The following is a 19,684-nucleotide window of genomic DNA, read 5'->3' as shown; positions in this document are numbered from 1 at the left end:
TCACTTTAGAACATGTTCACTTTTAGCCTGATGAAAGGGACCCTGAGCGGCCCCGAAAGCGCTTGATTCCACTTTGAGTGACTTCAAAAAATAAAAACGAAGATTCACTAAAACTTTGAAGTATTCTGTCATATTTGGAGTGCTGGTGACATCTCTACACAACGATTTTACTTGATACGGCGCCATCTGTAGTCATTGCGAGCACCCATTTTTTCATATGGGAAGTCCGGTGTGCTACAGGTCCTTGGACATTCACAGCGCGTAGAGATGCGCTGTAAAACCCTCAGCATGTGAAAACCAATAATTGCCTATGGGCATGGTTCCTACCTGGGTGTATTTCAGCGCGTAGGAACGTGCTGAAAAACGCCCTACGCCCAAAGAAGTACAGGAGCTTCTTTGGGGCGTATTTTCCGCGCGTTTCCATTAGGATACAGCCGGATAGCCCTCGTAAACGCGCGTTTGTCCCCCTTTTCTTTTACCGCAAATCGCGGTAAAAACGCGCGGCAAACGCGCATATTCCGTACGTCCTGGGTGTGAACCCAGCCTTAAACGCACTTATTTTAGAAGTTAATGTTCTGAAAAATAAAGTGCATCATGATGGATACAATTTGTCTTTTATGAGTCTTACATCTTAGTTAAGGAAAGGATTTGGGGTTGTATTTTAGGGAATATGTCCTTAACATTAAATGGCAGTAGGTTGTTGGGATATGACATTAAAAGATCTTGGTTGTGCATCAGGTTCAATCGTATGCATTGTGTGGGTGTGCATGAAATGTGAACTACTGATGTTATCTTATCTTTGACACTGCAAAGCAGTTATCAATCACCTAACATGTAGAAGTCAATGATTAAGGGTCTATTTATACCTGCCCGTTTTCATGCAACTCATGCATTCTATCTGCGTGGAAATGTACGTCAAACAAAAATAATTTTTTCTTAATTGGCTGGTTCACATCTCGGTGCTTTAGTTTAAGTGTGCTTTTGAAAGAGAGACTATATATGTCCAGTCATACTTACATGTGTTACTTACCACGCATGCTGTAATTCTGTGAATCCAGCCTATATGCTAACTCTAGCCAAGACTTTATTTTTGGCCACAGTAGAAACTGATTTAAACCCCTTTAAAGTTTGTTAATGCTGTCTTTGACCCTACTAGGTAGATTTCCCCTCACTTTCATTTTTTTTTTTTTTACCAGTTACAGGAATAGATTGGAATTATCTCCAATGTTTAGGACCACACTTTGCAAACATACCTTGATGTGGCAGTGTGGCTTCACACGTATTTATAAATGTGTTCAACCTCTGTTTTTTTACTTTGAAGTGAACCTGTGCCCAGATCATGCATACTTAAGTATGTACATATTCTGAAGAAGCAGTACAAGCACTTGAAAACCAGACCTCATTCATCTCTGTATATATAAGTATTATGTAGAAATTAAAAGCTAAACTCCAGGCACCAAAACTTAGCTGCAAAGGATATAGATTCAATTACTAAGCACCAAATTTCTGCAGACTGCCAGCAGAAAACTGCAAGAGGCTGATACAAGACCAGTCACTCTGTAAAAGGAGAGAGAGCAGCAGTGACTTGTCTTAACTACAGGAAGTTCCAGCACGGAGGCAAAGGTTCACACTTGATTACTGCACAGATCTGGAAGAAAAACTTATCCAAGAGGTCAGCTTTAATTTCCAAGTCCACAAAAGTTATTGAAAACTTTTTCTTAGACCCTTTTCACAGGGCACCTGTCATTGTTGTGACATCCGTGTCTGTCTAGTATTTTTCCATGCATGGATGGAGAAATCTTTTGATGCAGGCTGAACGAGAGAACTAAGAATAAGTATGTCTAGCCTAACCCTTCCCCACACCATCTGAAAGTTCCCAGTCTTTGTAATTTCACACAATAGGGATCCAAAGATGTCTGCCTCCCCATTGTGCCAATCCACTTGTAGCAGCCTCAAATATTGATTGATGGTCATCTGATGTTTTTATATTTTTCTTTCCTGACCCTTAAAGTCATAATCTGTAGTTATGCTCACATGTATGGCCAGTTTTGAAAAACTTGCTGAACTCACAGATATTGGACAAAAGGCTTCTAATGTTGTGTGATAATTTAAAATATGACATAGGTTTGCATTTGTAATATTTGTATTGCTGAGAAATAAAATCAATGTATTTAACAGCTGAACACAATGGGGTTGATTTGCTAAAAGCAAAACAGCTGTTAACATTGCAAAATAATTTTCCCTTAGCTTAGTGAATGAGGTGAAGCTCTGCTGACTTCCAATTATGTGAAAGAAAAAAATCTTTTTTTTTTTACATTTTCCTTGCTCGTGACTGGTCGTTCTTTGCAAATAGTAATTTCCCCACATTCACTAAGCTAAGGGAAAATACCCTTGCAAAGTGCAAATTTCCTTGCAAAGTGAAGCGCATATTTGCCTTTAGCAAATCAATCCCAATATGTGTTTTTTTCCTTGAATTTCACATTGATTTGTTTATTTTCTTTCAGAGCACATGCAAGACCAGCCGAGTTTGCCTGACACCAACCTTGATATCTGCATGATGTTCTTCAATTAAAGACAAAAATGCAATAAAGAATGTATATTTGTATTATGTGTTACAAAGAAGAAAAACTGAAGTTACAGTCAAGATCAGAGGCAAACATTGCTGCTAAAATATTCTGTCTGGAAGTTACTGAATGTCCACCGTATGGTATTCACCGTAAATACAGCAAATCTTTATAATGAAAAGATTACCCGTATGTAAAAAATCATTGGATTTATCTGAAGATTTTGGGGGGATTTTTTTTAAAATCACAAATTATAGCAAACAAAATATTTTCTGTTTGCTCTTGGTAAATGTTATTTGCAGTTTTTTTTAAGCAAATTTGTATCACATTGGACTTTTTTTATTATTTTTTTTATTTTGTGGAATTTTCTTTTTGGTGTACAAAATGACACTGGAGAAAGTGATACAGGGAAAAACATCAATCAGACTTCAGATCGGCCTTTGCCGTGAACTTTATCACCTTCACCCAAGTGAGGCCAGCTACATCAATGTGAAAAAAATAGCTGTGGATCTTGTAGAAAAGAAGGTAGGTCGTTTTACATTTTCTAAGTGTGAACAGTATGTTGTATCACAATACAGAGGAAGACATTTATACAAGCAGGCCTTAAAAATGCTTGTAAATCATAATTTCAACTCCCCCATACACACACACACACACACACACACACACACACACACACACACACACACCACAATTACACCTAAACCTTTAAACTGGCCAAACACTATATGTATATAATATAGTATATATTTTGTTTCAATTAAACTTGCAGGCTGAACGAAAACAATGTAACAAATTCCTTCTCCATGCTAGACAGCATGGATGGATGATCCTCCCACTGGGCTGTTGTATTCTGACTGCAGTGGGTGTGTGTATAGTGCATGGGCAGCTTTACACATACTGAAATGCTACATCCTTAAAGGAGAATTTTGGGGAGAGTGAAATACACTTTTCCCCATAATTAGAGCAGATGTGTGACACTGAAGCTGTCACACATCAGCTCTATTGATCCACATACTGCTGATCGCTCAGTTCCCAATTATCTCCCTGAAGGCATTCCCCTCCCCTCACTGTTCCTCCAGCGCTGACAGGAGGGACGGAGGGAGGAGGGGCGGACACAGCTGGCTCTGTCTCTAGAGAGGCAGAGCCAGCTGTCAATCAGGTGACGGGGTGGATCCCCACAATATAGGCAATAGCCCGCTATATGCTGAGTTATATAGTAAATGTCCTCCTGTGACCCTAAAGAGAACTTTGGCACATAGTTCGCTTTTAAACATGCACAAACATATTGCAAATATATATTCAACCCTTAAAAATGTCTCACTGTTAGCCAGGAAAATTATAGGAGAACTATGGGGTTAAGGCTTTTCCCCATAGTTCTCCTTAGGCTACAGCTCGCAGTATACTGAGACGCAACAGTATACCGCGAGCTACTGCTCGCGGTATACTGAGACGCAGCAGCTGAAGCGGATCCCGACAATTATGTCTAGATCCGCCCAGCTGCGGGAGTGACATCTGGCTCTGCCTATCTAGAGGCAGAGCCAGCTGTACCCGCCCCCTCCCCCGTCCGATCCGCCAGTCAGCGCTGGCGGATCGGAGTGGGGAGGGGGGAATCCAGCCCCTCCCCTGTCACGGCAGAGAGCTGTGACAGGATCGAGAGGTGAGCGAACGCCGGTATGTGTTCGCTCACTTCTTGATCTACTGAGCCGACCTGTGACAGTCTCATTGTCACAGGTCGGCTAGAACTATGAGGTGAGTGAAAAGCACTCACCTCATAGTTCTCCTTTTAAGACCTTTTTTAAATTTGAGATGTATAAGCAATATTTAAAATGCATTGCTTTCCATAGGATCCTTTGACTCCACCTGGCTGCATAGCATTGTGTTGGGGAAAAGTTCTATATGTTGATGCATGGTGCATTGTCTTGTGTTTTTCATTCATCTTAATTTAATGGGGACCTTCAAAAACATAATTCAGTACACCTGAAAATGCATGGCTATGTGTCTATGCATTACTTTTGCTTTTCGAGGGAAGGTTGTGTTATAATGAGACACAGTTCCTTCCTGTCTTTCAAGCATGTCATAATAGTGATCACTAGTACATGAACCAGTACAACGCTTGTTGAAACTTGATCTGTAAACGCATCCCAGATCTGACATCAGGAATTAACTCATACAATTACTTTTTAGCGAACAAGTTCATAATGCTGTCCGTAAAGTAATATTCAAATCAATAATTTTTTCAAGCTGTTTCAGAGGCAGATTAAATTACTTACATTGGATGCTGCTTGATGTGTAAGGTTTTAGCTTCCTGCAAAATCAGCTGGTCCCTTAAGCACTGGACCTGATGCCTTGTTTTAGGTTGGCTCCTTTCCCTTGTGTGTGCTAGTAAGCTGTGTGTGTGTCTCCACAAATAACACACAGACACAGCAAGGCAAGTCAATCCTCTGCTCTCTTCTCCCCACTCCTTCTTCTTCCGTTCCCCAAGCTATTAGATGGATAGTTGCTAGAGACAGCCCTGTCTTTTGTGATCTTGAACTGGACAGGAAGTTCAGAGAAGCTGTGCTCAGAGAGTTGGAGACAGCTGTTTGGAAACATGGTAAATGTAAGTGCTTGGGCAAAGATTTAAATAAATACTTTGGGTGCTGTAGAATTGTTTGATCTGGATTTATTATTAAAAAATGTTTGAGAGTTTAATACTTTAAAGTGGATCCTGCACTAAAAAGGCAAGGTCAGCTTATTTATGTTGCCCTCACTCCATGGCAAAAAGCTGTGATAAATGGGAAAAAAACTTGTATGGAAAAGGTCATTAAATATACAGGTACCTTTTAGTCGTTTCTTTTCAAGGATGCACAGAAATTTCAGCCGTCTACACATTTCGGAAGAAATTCGCACTTTTGGCCATTTGCCCGAAAGTGCCATGACGGCCAAAATGCAGCCGAAAATTCAGTGTATCCCAGCTTCTCTACTCCCTGCTGGGTACCGGTCTGTGTGCTTTCAGATGCAGCTCCAGTGCCCAGTGGGGAGGAGAGAAGGTTTCAGAATGGACAGCGGTGCTGCACAGTGACAGCTGTCATTCTTGCAGGAGGCCAAGCTCTCCTCCCTCACCTCCCGGTTCGGCCTCCTGTGTCAGGATGGAAAGCGGTCCGGGGCAGTGATTGCTGTGATTTGTCACAGGAGATGGAGTTCTCCACCCACACCTCCCGCCTCCATCTCCTGTATCAGGGTGCCCAAGCAGTGTGGGGCGGTGATGGCTGTGATTTTTCACAGGAGGTGGAGCTCTCCTCCCACACCTCTTGTCTCCACCTGTTTGTCAGGATGGAGAGCGGTGATTGGTGGAGAGTGCTTTGATCTGTCACAGGAGGCGGAGCTCTCCTCCCCCCACTGCCCGCCCCTCTCTTGTGACAGCCGATTCAGGATGGAGAGCGGGTATACAAACACTCACCGATCAGCTGTTAGACCCCTGATATTTCCCTAGAGCCCCCGACAGTAAAGTAAAAAAAAAAGAATTGATAAATTCTATGGGACTGAAGCAAAACAAATACGGGGAAAACAGCCAGAAAAAGAGAGAGAAAAGCGATGACAGGGTGGACAAGAATTAGACCCACCTACCTTTTTGTTGTGTCATGCTTAAGAATACACAACATTTAAATCCAGGTGTGTAGGACTCACCTGAGTATTTTTGGGTGTTCGCTAGAGGGCTAGGGATAAGTGTTGGGATTAGGTTAATTGGTTAATTTAAATTAAGGAAGCGTGTAAAAGTAGTGCCATTGATAAGTGGTATCATTGCTCTGTTTTAGAGCTACATCTATCTCTGGAATCCTTGAGATCCAACACTTTGGGGTGTGTTGGATGCCTGGGTCTCCCTGCTATGGGTCTCCACCCATCGGCTGCTACGTCACTAGTTTGTCCCTGTAGTTAAATATCTAAATTCTAGGGATGCACTGATACCGATAGTAGTATCAATACCGATACAGAGTATTTGGGTGAGTACGAGTACTCGCCCAAATGCTCAGATAACTTTCTCGATACCGGAACTTCCGGTGAGAGGAAGATTTCCTCTGACCGGCAGTGCCCTAAGGGAACATGGAGCCAGCTTCCTGTGCGATCAGGAAGCCAGATGGCGAGTAATGACACGCTTCCCGGCTTCCTGATTGGCCAGGAAGCCGGCTCCTTGCTGATTGGCTGGGAAACCAGCTTCCCAGCCAATTAGCATCAAGCCAGCTTCCCGGCCAATCAGGAAGCTGGTCATTACTCGCCGCCCGACTTCCTGGTGGGCTGGGAAGCCGCCTCGATGCTGATTGGCTGGGTTCCTGGCCAAGCACAATCAAGCCGGCCAGACAACACGGAGCCAGCTTCTTGGGCAATCAGTTTGCCCAGGAAGCTGGCGCCATGCCAGCAGAAGCACCGGTATCTGTACTCCGTATCGTCGAGTACCGAAAGCAAAGTATCGGAATTTGATACCGAAAAAACGTTATCGGTGCATCCCTACTAAATTCCTCTACACGTCTTACATGTAATCTCAGGAGTTTCCACATTCCCTGTTGGATTTCTATTATATTCTATTTCATGAAAATTACAGCTATAAAACTTAATTTTGAAACTAGCTAGTTGGAAATTATGGCTTAGAGATGGAAATACTCATGATAATAAGTAGGCGGTGAGTGATTCAGGCTACTTCTGTTCACCCATAATACAAATAAACGTCTTTAACCCATTCACTATCAGGGCCAATGTACAGTAGATGGAACATTGCTGACCCTCATGAATATTTTGCTTAGAAATATGGCTTCAGCAACCACAGGGGGCATGGAAAAACACTCCTTCTTAGACCTGAGCTTTTCTAGATCTTTGATCAGAATCTAATTGCTGGGGACTCTCTACATACTGCATAGACATCAGACAAACTTTTTCACCCCTCGCAGGAGTGATAAATCTTGTGTTAAATATCTGAATATTTCATAGCAGATAATATACCTCATGTGGTGAGGATTTGAATGCACGTAAGCACTTTTATGCTATCAGAAGAGGACTGTAGTAGTAAAGTGTTTGTAAATATGTCAGTGCAAGCCATATACAGATATATACTTATTTACTTTAAACCTGACCAAGACCAAATGTTATTTTCTGTTTGGCCATGCCAGTTTCTTATCAGTGAATGGCTTCATAGTTGTCACGTACCTGATGGAGCTTGAGATGACGAGGGCGGCCCCTCTCTTGCAACTCTGGTCCCAGAAAGCCTGGTAGAGAAGACAGGTAGTCTGGGGCACAGCGGGGCACGAGTGCCTGGATGAGGACTTCGGTACCAGAGGGTAACTCGTACGGTCTCTTGCCGTGAGGGATAATATAAACGCACAGCAGGGAGGCAGACAGAGAGTAAACGGAGTCAGGCAGACCGGATCAGCAACGTGCGGGCAGAGAGGTTGTATGGCATAAGGCAATCTCGTGGTCGGGTCACAGGCCGGGTTTGGTAACAAGCGGGCAATGCAGGAACAGGCAGGGAGCAGGAGAATCGTCTAGACAAGCCAGGATCAGGATACCAGAAGGTCAGCGGAGTCAGGAGCAAGCCGGAGTCAAAAGCAACAACTAATAAACCAAGGAACAGACACAGGATACTAGGCACAAGCTGAAAGAGTACTCAGCACTGGAGACATGGAGGAGCTGAGTTTAAATAGCCCGTTTGGCGCCACAACACGTCGCAGATGCGCGCACGTGACGTGCTGTGCGCATGCGCGCGCACGGACGTCTACGCGAAAGTGCACGGCCCGGCCCGACACTGCGGGTCACGCCGTGCTCGCACGCATGCGCAGACGCCATCTGCTGTGTGCAGTGTTCCTGACAATAGTATCCATATAGTCAAGCAACACAATATAGCAACACCTATATGACAAACTTCCTTTTAAGTCCTCGCACCTTTACCACAAACCATGCCATTATTGTTACCAATGCAGATCTGGTTATTGTTTTTACAGTCTTTGTCTAATGCCACAAATAGCTGTAGCTCTATTAATATATACAGTATTTGTGCAGACATACCATTAAATGCCATTAATAATATGGGCACAAAAGCCACTGTACTGCAGGGAGAATACAGGCACATAAACTACCAGGCATCAATGAACGATTGCACAAGAGGAAGAATACAGACACATATATACTGCCTGGCCAAAAGAAGTCGACACCTGGATTTAGTTTTGCTGTGATCTGGGGTTGCTTCAGTCGGTCAGGTCTAAGTTCAGCAATGTTATGTGCCCAAAAAATAAGGTCAGCTGCTTACCTGAACAAACTGAATGACCAGGTTTTTCCATCAATGGATTTTTTCTTCCCTGATATCACAGGCATATCTCAAGATGGCAACACCAGGATTCATCAGGCTCAAATTATGAAAGAGTGGTTCAGGGAGTATGAGACATAATTTTTACACATTAATTGGCCACCATAGAGTCCAGACCTTAACCTCATTGAGAATCTTTGGGAAGACTTTACGCAATGGTCAGACTCTCCCATCATCACTACAAGATTGTGGTGGTAAAGTAATGCATACGCTTATCAAAACAATACCATGGTGAATGCATGGCGTAATCAAAGCTAGAGGCTATCCAATGGAGTGTGTGACTTTTTTTTTTTTTGGTCAGGCAGTGTATTTAGCATATTTAGATTGTGCTGCTGCAACTGATGTGACCCTGGTAGTTCTCGTGACAATGCCAAGTATCGGCACCGATACAGATACTGGTATCTGAACATTCCTACTGCAGATTGTCACTCTTCCCTGTGCCATGATCTGGCACCGGGTTTTGCCTCCTGTCCCAGGTGGTCGGCTCCCATCCAATCAATGCTGAACCTCAGTGTTAAATGTTTAGCTCATTTGTTGCCTGACGTTTGAGCAATAAGTCGTTACCGGACCCGTGTACTTTTTTGCCTTGGCTCCCTGTGGATTGACATTTACCTGCTTTGTTTCTTGTGTTTCCTGTGATTCCCTTGTGCACCCTGTGTGATCCTGCCTTCTGTGAGTTTGTCTTCCTCCTTTGTGGCTGTTTGCAGCCTTGCTCCTCTGTTATCCCGGAGAGCTCTGTTTTGTGGTTTGCCTCCTGCTCCTGCTTCCTGTAGTTAATTTGCTCTGCACTATAGTGCACCTTCCTCCTTTCTCCTGTGCAGTCCCCTCAGCTGTTCCTGTGTATCGCTTATCCCTGTGGGTTCACCTGTTGTATGTTCCCTTAGGTTATCTGCTCCCTGTGTAACGCATGTTCCCTGTGACTTCTCTCTAGTGTCTCTTTTCTGTACCTTGTATCCTGTATGTACTCTGTGTCTTGGTCTTGTCCAGTGTGCTCTAGTCCCTGAGTACCCGCTGCCACTGTGCCTACACGGGTGTGTCAGAGAGCCGCAACCCAGGAGCTGCCTGTCAGCTCAACATCCACACCATCTCTGGTGGCTCTGGTGAAGACCAGGTGACTCCTTAGATCCTGTGACTCTGGCACACCTGTGTTTGTTGTGCGGCCACACTTCCTGCATCTTCAGAGGCCTGTATGCCTGCACATTCCTAATTCAGTCATATATACTGCTCCACAAGACCCGGAGTTTTTTTTTCCTGGTGCTCCTGTTCTCAAATCGTGGCACAAATATATAAGATGTCATTGAGAATATAGGCACAAAAACCACTCCACTGCAAGGTGAATACTGGCACATAAACTACTAGGCATCAGAGAAACACTGGATGAGAGGAAGAATACAGACCAGCGGTGTATTTAACTTTAGTGCTGCCTGCCCCTGGTATAGACACAATAGTTGCTAGACAGTGGTGAGAATCGGAGCACAAAGAACACTAGATGTGAGGAAGACTGTAGATGGGAAAAACTCTAGACACCAAAGAGTGATACATGCCAGCTGGAAGTGAGATTGGGATGCCCTCTTGCTAGCTAATAGCGACATAAAAGCGAGCACCAAAATTGATCTCATTGACTGGATTTTCAGCAAAGGGAAAACACCAATATGGCCATTGAAGACAGTGACTGATACCTAGAGGCAAATTGTAACATCTTGTTAAACATTTCCAGAGTTCTTGCTGAGTATATTTAATGATTTAATATCAGCAACATGGTGCTTAGTGAATGTAGGGATTGCAAATCTTTTTTTCCTGCGTGCTCACAACTATTGTGTCTACATCTTGAGGAAAGTAAAAAATCAGTCAGTGCATATGAATGGATATTTAAAGTATACACAGATCACCAATAAAAAACGTAACTGCAAAATAGATTGGCACTGATGAGTTTAACTGCCATCTCCCAATTGGCTTCCTCATGCATTAATGGTACAGGGTATAAAACCATCATGGCATTCTATTATACCAGCATAGTCTTGGCTAAACTAACTTATGGCAGATTAAAATTTTATTTTAGAAAAGGTGCAAATTATATACCGTAGTATATTTATTTCGGATTTAAAAAGCCTAAACGGAGTGTGAGCATTAGCATTATACATAAATGTTTCAGTTTCTAAAACCACAAAGAAACTCAGAGAAGCTTCCTGCAGCATGGTTTACCTAAAAATATTTAAAAATGCATGCACACAAAAGCCAGATATACTTCACAGCTGTTTAAAATGTGCTGCAGAACACAACTGCCTGTTTAGTGGATGCCAGTGTCATTAAATAGCTATTGTTGCTGTTGTACACAAAATCTGTGTATATATGAAGATAAGAAGATCATACAGATCTACTGTAGTGTACTATATTATCAGGGTTGGAGTGGTGGTGGTAGTAGTTGACGCTGAATTCCCCCATTAAGTCTCAAGTCAACAAGAGAAGACAACAGACACACAAGAGGAGTAATATAGGCTTTCTGCTAGTTACAAGTCTCTTTTTTATTTTTATTTACAGCAGCTAATCCAATGCTGCTGGCTGGAAAGAATGCTGGGCATCTTAGTGCAGTACAGGCCAGGCATTCTCACCATCAGGGAATAGATGTAATGCCTTTAGAGTTTCTGGTGCATCTTGTTCACCACTCTGATTAACCTTGCATGCCTAACACAGTCCTCCTAATGTTGTGAAATCCCAGTGTGTCTTCATAGCTAAAAACCCACATGGCAGCTGAGGTTTTGTACCTCTGCAAAAAAATGCCACAGTTTAAAGACATTTGTATTAGGATTATAGAGTAATTGTGTAATCATAAACAATTATTTAATATAAAAAATTACTATCATTATACAACTTTTTTGTACTAACTATGAAACCATCTCTTTGAGCACTTGCTTGCTGTGGTGGTGGAATAGGTGGGAGAGTTTACAATTAGAACCAAGGCTCGTGGAAGACCCCTGAAAAGATCCATTAATGCTAAAAAAAAGACTGGTGAGCTACTGAGAACATAGTAGTTAGCGGAAAAAAATTAGGGTGCAATTCCTGCCAAAACTTTTTTTTTTTCGAGTGGGGAAAGGATAGAACCTCAAAAAGGCGAACCTCCCCCCAATAAAGAAAAAGGGCACTCAGAAGATTGTTGACGACTGTAAACGTTTTGATTTCTCATTCCTTTCTCTCCTAGTGGCAATAGTCACCAAGACAAACAGTAAGGTTCCATTTTGTCCCCTACAGTTACAAAAATAGCAATTAAAAACTGGCAAATATTTAACCCCTTCTTCAATCCAAACTTGAAGAAAGTTGTAATCTTAAGGCTAAGTTTACTATTGAGACCATGTTTCATGTCACACTCATATTGTGGGTGCAACATAAAATGTGGTCACATCCCCATGTAAACACATCAGCGTGAATAGTCTAGTGGGCAGGATTACTAAGATGTCGATGACTTAAGCCCTGTTCCAGCTCCATCTCCCGTTTGCTGTTACAGCCCATCACTCCTCTTCTCTGGCATGGTACACTGGTCACTAAACAGCAGCTGTCCTGTTATGTTCTGCTGTGGCCAAATTAGAAACCACGGGAAAGCAGCACACCACTTCGCCTGCAATTCAGCACAAGGACAGGAAATAGAGGCCAGGAAGCATGGGTCACATAGTCCAATAACACAGGAGGAAATGACGAGGTGCTGCTTCACAAACCCTCCTCCAGGCATTATAGTTTACAAACCTGTATTTATAACGTTTTCTCTTCTCTAAAGATGGTTTATTACAACATTTTAAATCTGTTGGATTTGTAGATGGGCCTAGTTACTTTACAATAAGCTGGTAATCCTGGAGTTGGGCCTTAAGGTTAAAAGTTAATTCCCTGCAATTCTGCCTCCTTCCCTGGCAACTTATATCCACAGCATTAGTCTCTAGTAGTGATCCATGTTGTCAGTATACCTAACGTGTTAAAGAAGAACTCTGGGCAAAATTATTCTTAAACCTTGCAGTTGGGCTACCCCCGCACTGCAAGGGTTAAGTGCTTTTTTTCATCTAGAGAAGAAAATACAAAAAGTTATACTCACCGGAATCTCACATTCGGCTGGCATCTACTCTGGTCTTTGCCGCCTTGCTCTCCATCTGCACCAGCGATAGAATGTCCCTCAGCATCCTCACATCCCATACACTAAATATAGAATGTGATGACTCACAGGACCTTAGACCGCTAAAGTGGAGGGGGAGAGAGGTTCCAGGGACCGGTCTAATAGCCAGCCGACTGTGAGGTTCAGGTAAGTATAATTTTTTTATTATCGTCCCTAAGACAAAAACAAGCACTTAACCCTTGCATTGCAGTGGTAGCCTTACTGCAAGGGTTAAGAATAATTATGCCTGGAGTTCTTCTTTAATATTTTTTGTAATGATCAGATACAGTGTATTATAGATATTGTAAGTTATTGAAACTTGTCACCTCATGCTAGAACTTGCATACAGGATGTTACGGGAACTAGCTACAAAATGTTTCAGTGGTAATAAGCAAAACACAAAACAGAAATAATTTTCAGCTACTGTACATTGTGGGACATGTTTACGGCTCTGAAAACCATAAGACACAGCTTAGGGTAAAACACAGTCAAACATGGCCTGGAGAGTAATAACTACATAGAATTATTAGCAAATGTGGGAATGAGTAAATTACCTTACACTCATTTGCATTGTCCAGAACTGGTTTACAACATTTGCAGCCTTTAAGTATCAAATAAAAAAATGCATACTTTTTTTTAATATGTTTTGAAAAGGAAATTTTTAGAATTAAATGTTACTCCACTCCCTTGAATTTTGTAGGGGGTGCAGAACTATAAATTCCTACTGCATGACTTTTAAATATACAGTACCATCTCCATAATAATTTTAACATTTTTTTTATTGTATAAGGGCTGTATCTTCTTTTCTTTTCTCTTTTAGAGGCAAGTAAACCTGAAATGTCAATAAACAAATTTTAGGGCTGCGACTAATATTTATTTTCATAATAGATTAGTTGGCTGATTCGTTCTTTCGATTAATCGGATAACAAAAATTAAATACCATCCTTAATTTAAAATAAAATACACAAATGCAGTGTTACAAACGTTAACTTCAGTATAAAACTGCATATACAATTTTTTGCAATCGCACTGCACTGGAATGCACTGCATTGTGGTACTGTGCGTTCCAATGCGGGTGATCACACTGTGGGTGGGAGGTGCATTTGGGGTGGCATTGAAATGAGTGGCACTGCAACGCACCTCCCACAGCAGAATTTGTCAGGCTGAAACTAAAAATGATAACTGACACACAAGTGTGAATGTAAGCTAATTGTTTGGAATGAGCTGACAGGTGATGTCATTGTTCATATAGTTGTATGGCCCAGTTTAATGACATGAGTTGCTTCATGTTGGCACTAAGGATGGGCTGCATGTTCGAGTTGAACATAGGTTCGACTCGAACATAGCATGTTCTAGCGTTCGCAGAACGCCTTTGCAGAATGTGGCAGGTTCCCAAGCGCCATTTCTTTTCGCGGAAGGCCATTCCAGCACTCTACAAGCATGTGGAAGGCAATGTTTTGGCCTCGTTGGAAAAGGCAGTCAGCAGCAAGGTCCACATTACTGCCAACACGTGGTCCAGCAAGCATCACCCCCTCCTCTTCGTCCTCCTCTGCAGATTTCTCCAGCGAAGCCGCAGTTCACCCAAAGCATGCCAGGGGCTACGCAACGGCTCAAGCAAAAAGATGCCATGCTGTGCTTGAGCTGGTTTGTTTAGGGGACAGGAGCCACACCGGGGCAGAAATTCTGTCAGCTTTGCAGGGGCAGGCCCAGAGGTGGTTAACACCACGCCAGCTTGAGCCGGGAATGGTTGTCTGTGATAATGGCAGCAACCTTCTCTCCGCCCTACGCCTGGGTAAGTTGACGCATGTTCCATGCCTGGCACACGTGCTAAATTTGGTGGTACAGCGTTTCCTAACCAGGTACCCAGGGCTGGCAGAGCTTCTCAGGCAAACCAGGAAAGTGTGCAGCCACTTCAGACGGTCATACCCAGCAAGTGTTCGCCTGGCCGAAATTTAACGTGAATTCCACCTTCCAACAAACCGTCTGATCTGTGACATGCCCACCAGGTGGAACTCAACATTGGCAATGCTGCAGCGTCTGCACAAGCAGCAGAGGGCCATCAATGAGTACCTGTGTGAGTATGGCACACGGACAGGTTCAGGGGACCTTGGTTTTTTTTCCCCCCGTCAGTGGCTGCTGATTAAGGATGCCTGCACTGTGCTGTCACCATTTGAGGAGGCGACGAGGATGGTGAGCAGGGACAGTGCATGCATCAGTGACACAATCCCTTTGGTGTTCCTGCTGGAGCACACTCTGCAGGGAATTATAGAAGTGGCACTAGAGGCAGAGCAGCGGGAGGACGAGGAAGACTTCCTTAGCTCTCAAGGCCCTCTTTATGCAGACAGCATTCCTGCGGGTCCGCAGATCAGACAGATCATTTTGACTTCTGAAATCCAATCACGTGCAAACAAATATTCCTTTCTTTATTTTCCTTGCATGTGATTGGGTTGCAAGTGTTTTTCACTTGTGTGCGAGTGTAAAATATGTTTGAGGCACACATCTTGGGCATTTTTCTTTTAATTGGGTAGGGTGCAGTTGTCTGATCCTGTTATTTTTTTTTCTTCTTCAAAATATGTATAACAACCATAAACTGTATATATGTTTGTTCAAATTGTCTGCTTACCTTCTAAACTTTCGCAAACAGTAGTTACACTTTATGTGAATTTAAATTTGTGGATGCAGTTTTGGAAAGCAAAACTTGCGCTACTTTCTGTGATGCATAAAAAGCAAAACTCCCATAGATACAGACGTTTCTGTATCTATGGGAGTTTTGCTCTGTACAACAGAGCACGTTTAACACTCTATCATTCAATGCTGATTTCTAAATGCCTGTGGCCAGTGGTTTTAACATAGCCCCCTGTATAAGCATGACTTGGTGGCAAGTTTCCTGACAAGGCTCAACATTATTTACCTGTGGCTAGGGAAGTATACACCATAAATACTGTTCTGCTGAAATTGATATGCATTGCTACAATTGCTTTGTATTTGCATAAAACATTTTTCTGAATGGTTTCCTTCTTTGATTTTTTAGTGATGTAGTTGGTCACTTTTTAATTTTTTATTGCAAAGCTACTGACTTCATTATTGACTTCCTTAACTAAGTGGCCTGTCTACATTCCTTTAGCCTGTGCATTGCTGAAATAATGATATACGTATTGCAGATTCCATACATTCCAGTGCTACTGGAGTGGAACTTAGGCACAGACCATAATAATCTGAATAAAGCTTCTAAAAAAAAGTGAAGTGTATATTTAAATGCCCTTTAGTCTACCAAAATGAATAATGTATCCCCTTCTGGGAATGAATTCAAATATTTTTTTTAAATATATGTTTATTAAATTTTCCAAACAATAATCATACTAATCATACTTTTAAACTCGTAATCCATTCTCAATTTCTTATTTTGTGATAATATTTACTTCCTGTAATTGTGAGTGGCCACAAAAGGCTATAAATTACTAATCAGTGCATACAAAATTTAAACTAATGTAAAAAAAAACACTCATGGAAAAAAAAAAATCGATAAATCAATATTGTATTAATAATGATTAAAAAAAAGGAGACAATCCATTTGAATAAATAGTGTATATAATGTGCTAATATATGGTACTGTTACTTATAGTGATATCCACAATAGTGAGTTTTCCATATTTTAAAACGCAGTGATATCAAATATAACCATTTTAGACCCTTATATATAACTTAGTTTATGTCCTGCGCGTAGACACTAAACCAAAAAAAAATCCCTAACAAACAAAAATCGTCTTTAGCTTAATATTCCCCCTTCCCTCCTTCCACTAACCTCTACTCTCTAATAACAAAAAATAAATAAAGGCGTCATTTGAAGACTTGCGTTTCCAAGCTACTTCCGTTATGTGTAGTCATTGCAGATAAATATGCTTCCGTATTCTTATAAATGAACCATCCGCTTTATATTTCACAAAAACATGCATGTTTGTGTAGCGCTCACCCCCAAAGGAGCCGCTGGAATATGCCCGGTTCATCATCACTAATCTGTCTAGGGGAATGATCTTCAGTCGTCCTACTAGCATTAACTGCCCTTCTCCTAGTGTCCACAAAGCTGCTGTCTACTCCAGTAATGCAATGCTGAATAACTTTTATTAAACATCTTCACACTGGGGAGAGAGGGTATAAGGGATCCTAGGCTTCCAGGGTGTAGACTCCACACTCACCAGACCTTTTAAGCATCTCAGTGTAGATCCACCTGTGATACAGCAGATGGTAACTGTAGTAGCAGATGAGCATAAATCTTCAGCAGAAGAGACACCAGTCATGCCCCTGAAGTCCTTTGGAGTTCCAGGTAACTTCAATAGCCATCCATTGTCCTGGTTCTCCTCATCTGGCAGCAACACAAGCCTCCTCCATGTTGGAGGCCCTAGAGAAACATTTCCCTCTCACCAGCCTATGTCCACCCCCAGGCCTCAGGCCTGGGGGGTGGCTGGAAAGCACCACGCCCTAATCCATGGCTGGTCCCGGCTAGTCTGAGCACATGGCAAATCCCTCCAGTATATGTACCCTATCCCGGCATGCACCACTGGTTGAGAGAAAACCAGTGATTGGGTGCTGTACTGTCATACACTACAGTGCCTCTCATTGGCTATCCCACAATATGACAGAGTCCCACTCCGCCCAAGGGGGTACAGGCAATGCCAGACACCTGAAATTAACCACATAAACACCACTATAATCCAGCCAGGCTGACTACAGCCCTGGCTATCACTAAATGTCTAGTAGCCACATCACAGAAGGTGATGGCGGCTCCACTTGTTTTTACTGCTATAAATTAATTCTTCCATAGCACATATTTGATCTATCTTCATGAACCATTCTTTTATTGAGGGGGGTTCTGCTCGCTTCCAGTGTATTGTAATTAACTACTTCGCGTAATTCAACAAATGAGCTGTAATAGATTTTTTTAATATCTTCTCAATGACCCTTAATTATTATTAAATAGCAGTACCCAAGGGTCTAAACTTATGGGTGTGCTCCGTATCGAGGAGATTATCTCAGCAACAGCTGTCCAGTATTTGCTAATATTGGGGCAATACCACCATATATGTGCCTTTGTCAACCTTATTCCACATTCTCTCCAACATAATGGTGAGTTGCCTGGGTCTATTGAATGCAACCTTACCGGAGTGAGGTACCATCTTGACAGAAGATTGTAATTCATCTTTCATATGCGAAGATATAGAGGATACATGTGCCAGCTATAAAACCTTTAATCTGTGTTGTTCTGATAATGGAACCCTCAAATCTGCCTCCCAATGCAATATATACCCTGGGACAGGTGGGGTACTCATTTGAGTCAACACATGAACCAGCAATGATATACTTCTCCTTGGACCCAATGCTCTTGATAGTAACGCCTCCACTGGATTTAACTCACCTATTGTTCTAATTGGTTTTGGCAACATTTGCCAAAAATGAACTAATTGATAATACCGCCACCTATCCATCATTGATGGAGATGTCAATTTACATAGTCGGCAATGACTCGATCTGTTACATGATGCAATCTTAGTGCACCTTCCTAAGATTGACCCAACAAAGGCATTAAAGGAGAATTATAATGCCACCCATATTTTATATGCAGTGAATCCCACATTGGCAGAGTATTTACCACTAATTGGTGCGATCAGGGCCGCCATCAGGGGGGTACGGCAGAGACTCATGTAAGGGGCCCGGGCAGCTTGGGGGCCCACCTGGGACCCTTACATGAGTATCGGCCGACAGTGAAAGGCGAGGAGGCGGCTTTGAGACAGGCTGGGGCCCCATCACCTACCTCCTCTTCTGATGTCGGAACGCCAGAAGTGACGTCACTTCCGGCCAGTTCGACGGCAGAGGAGGCCAGGTGTACAGGCACCCGTAGCAGGTAAGAGGAGCTGGGAGGGAGGGGGATGCAACCCCGAGCAGCCCACCTGAGATCCCTTTCAGAGCCCATCATAGAGAGTCTCAGATGGGCTGTGCAGCATCTATGGTGGGCTCTGCAGGGTCACTCTCGGGTGGGTCCTGCATCCAGCACGTCACTAATCCTCACGTCCAGCACGTCACTAAGCCTCGCGTCCATCGGCTCACGAATCCCAGAGTCCATCGGGTCCCGAATCCCAGAGTCCATCGGGTCCCGAATCCCAGAGTCCATGGGGTCACGATACCCCAGAGTCCATCGGGTCGCCATACCCCGAGTCCTTCGGGTCGTGGATCCCTGTGTCCAGCGGGTCACAAATCCCTGCGTACATATACATGTATAATAATAGTGTGTGACTGTGGGGGGACATTAGAGTGTAAGCTCCTCTGTACAGAGACTGATGTGACTAGCTCAGTGTTTTCTGTACAACACTGCGGTATATGTCAGAACTATATACAGGTGAAACTCGAATAATTAGTATTACTTTTGCATGATATTCTAATTATTTGAGTTTCACCTGTAAATGTATAATAATAACAGTGTGACTGGCTCAGTGTGGCGGCGGTGCTGGGGTTTCCGGCCTAAAGCCGTGTAAGGGGCCCCAAAAATTCTGATGGCTGCCCTGGGTGCGATTTCCCTTGTCTGTTGCCTTATTATAATGTTAGTTCAAAAGTCTGTTCAGCACAGCTGCCTGAATAGAAAATTTAAAATCAGGTATTGCCAATCCC

The 19,684-nt window shown here is 42.8% G+C and overlaps 1 protein-coding gene across 1 annotated transcript in view; it reads left to right on the top strand.

The window, feature by feature from the left end:
• Positions 1 to 2,904: 2,904 nt before the first annotated feature.
• LOC108785010 (serine/threonine-protein kinase D3-like) overlaps positions 2,905 to 19,684 on the top strand; it is an 85,734-nt gene continuing 68,954 nt past the window's right edge. Inside the window, exon 1 of the mRNA XM_018553980.1 lies at positions 2,905 to 3,089. Within this exon, the coding sequence (XP_018409482.1) occupies positions 2,949 to 3,089 (141 nt within the window). The 5' untranslated portion in view covers positions 2,905 to 2,948. The remainder of the gene's footprint in view (positions 3,090 to 19,684) is intronic.

This window comes from Nanorana parkeri, unplaced genomic scaffold (genome assembly GCF_000935625.1).
Source record: "Nanorana parkeri isolate BGI_ZX_2015 unplaced genomic scaffold, ASM93562v1 scaffold136, whole genome shotgun sequence".
Classification (NCBI taxonomy): domain Eukaryota; kingdom Metazoa; phylum Chordata; class Amphibia; order Anura; family Dicroglossidae; genus Nanorana; species Nanorana parkeri.
Note: the sequence above shows the minus strand (reverse complement) of the source record. Positions and strands in the feature narration are given on the sequence as shown.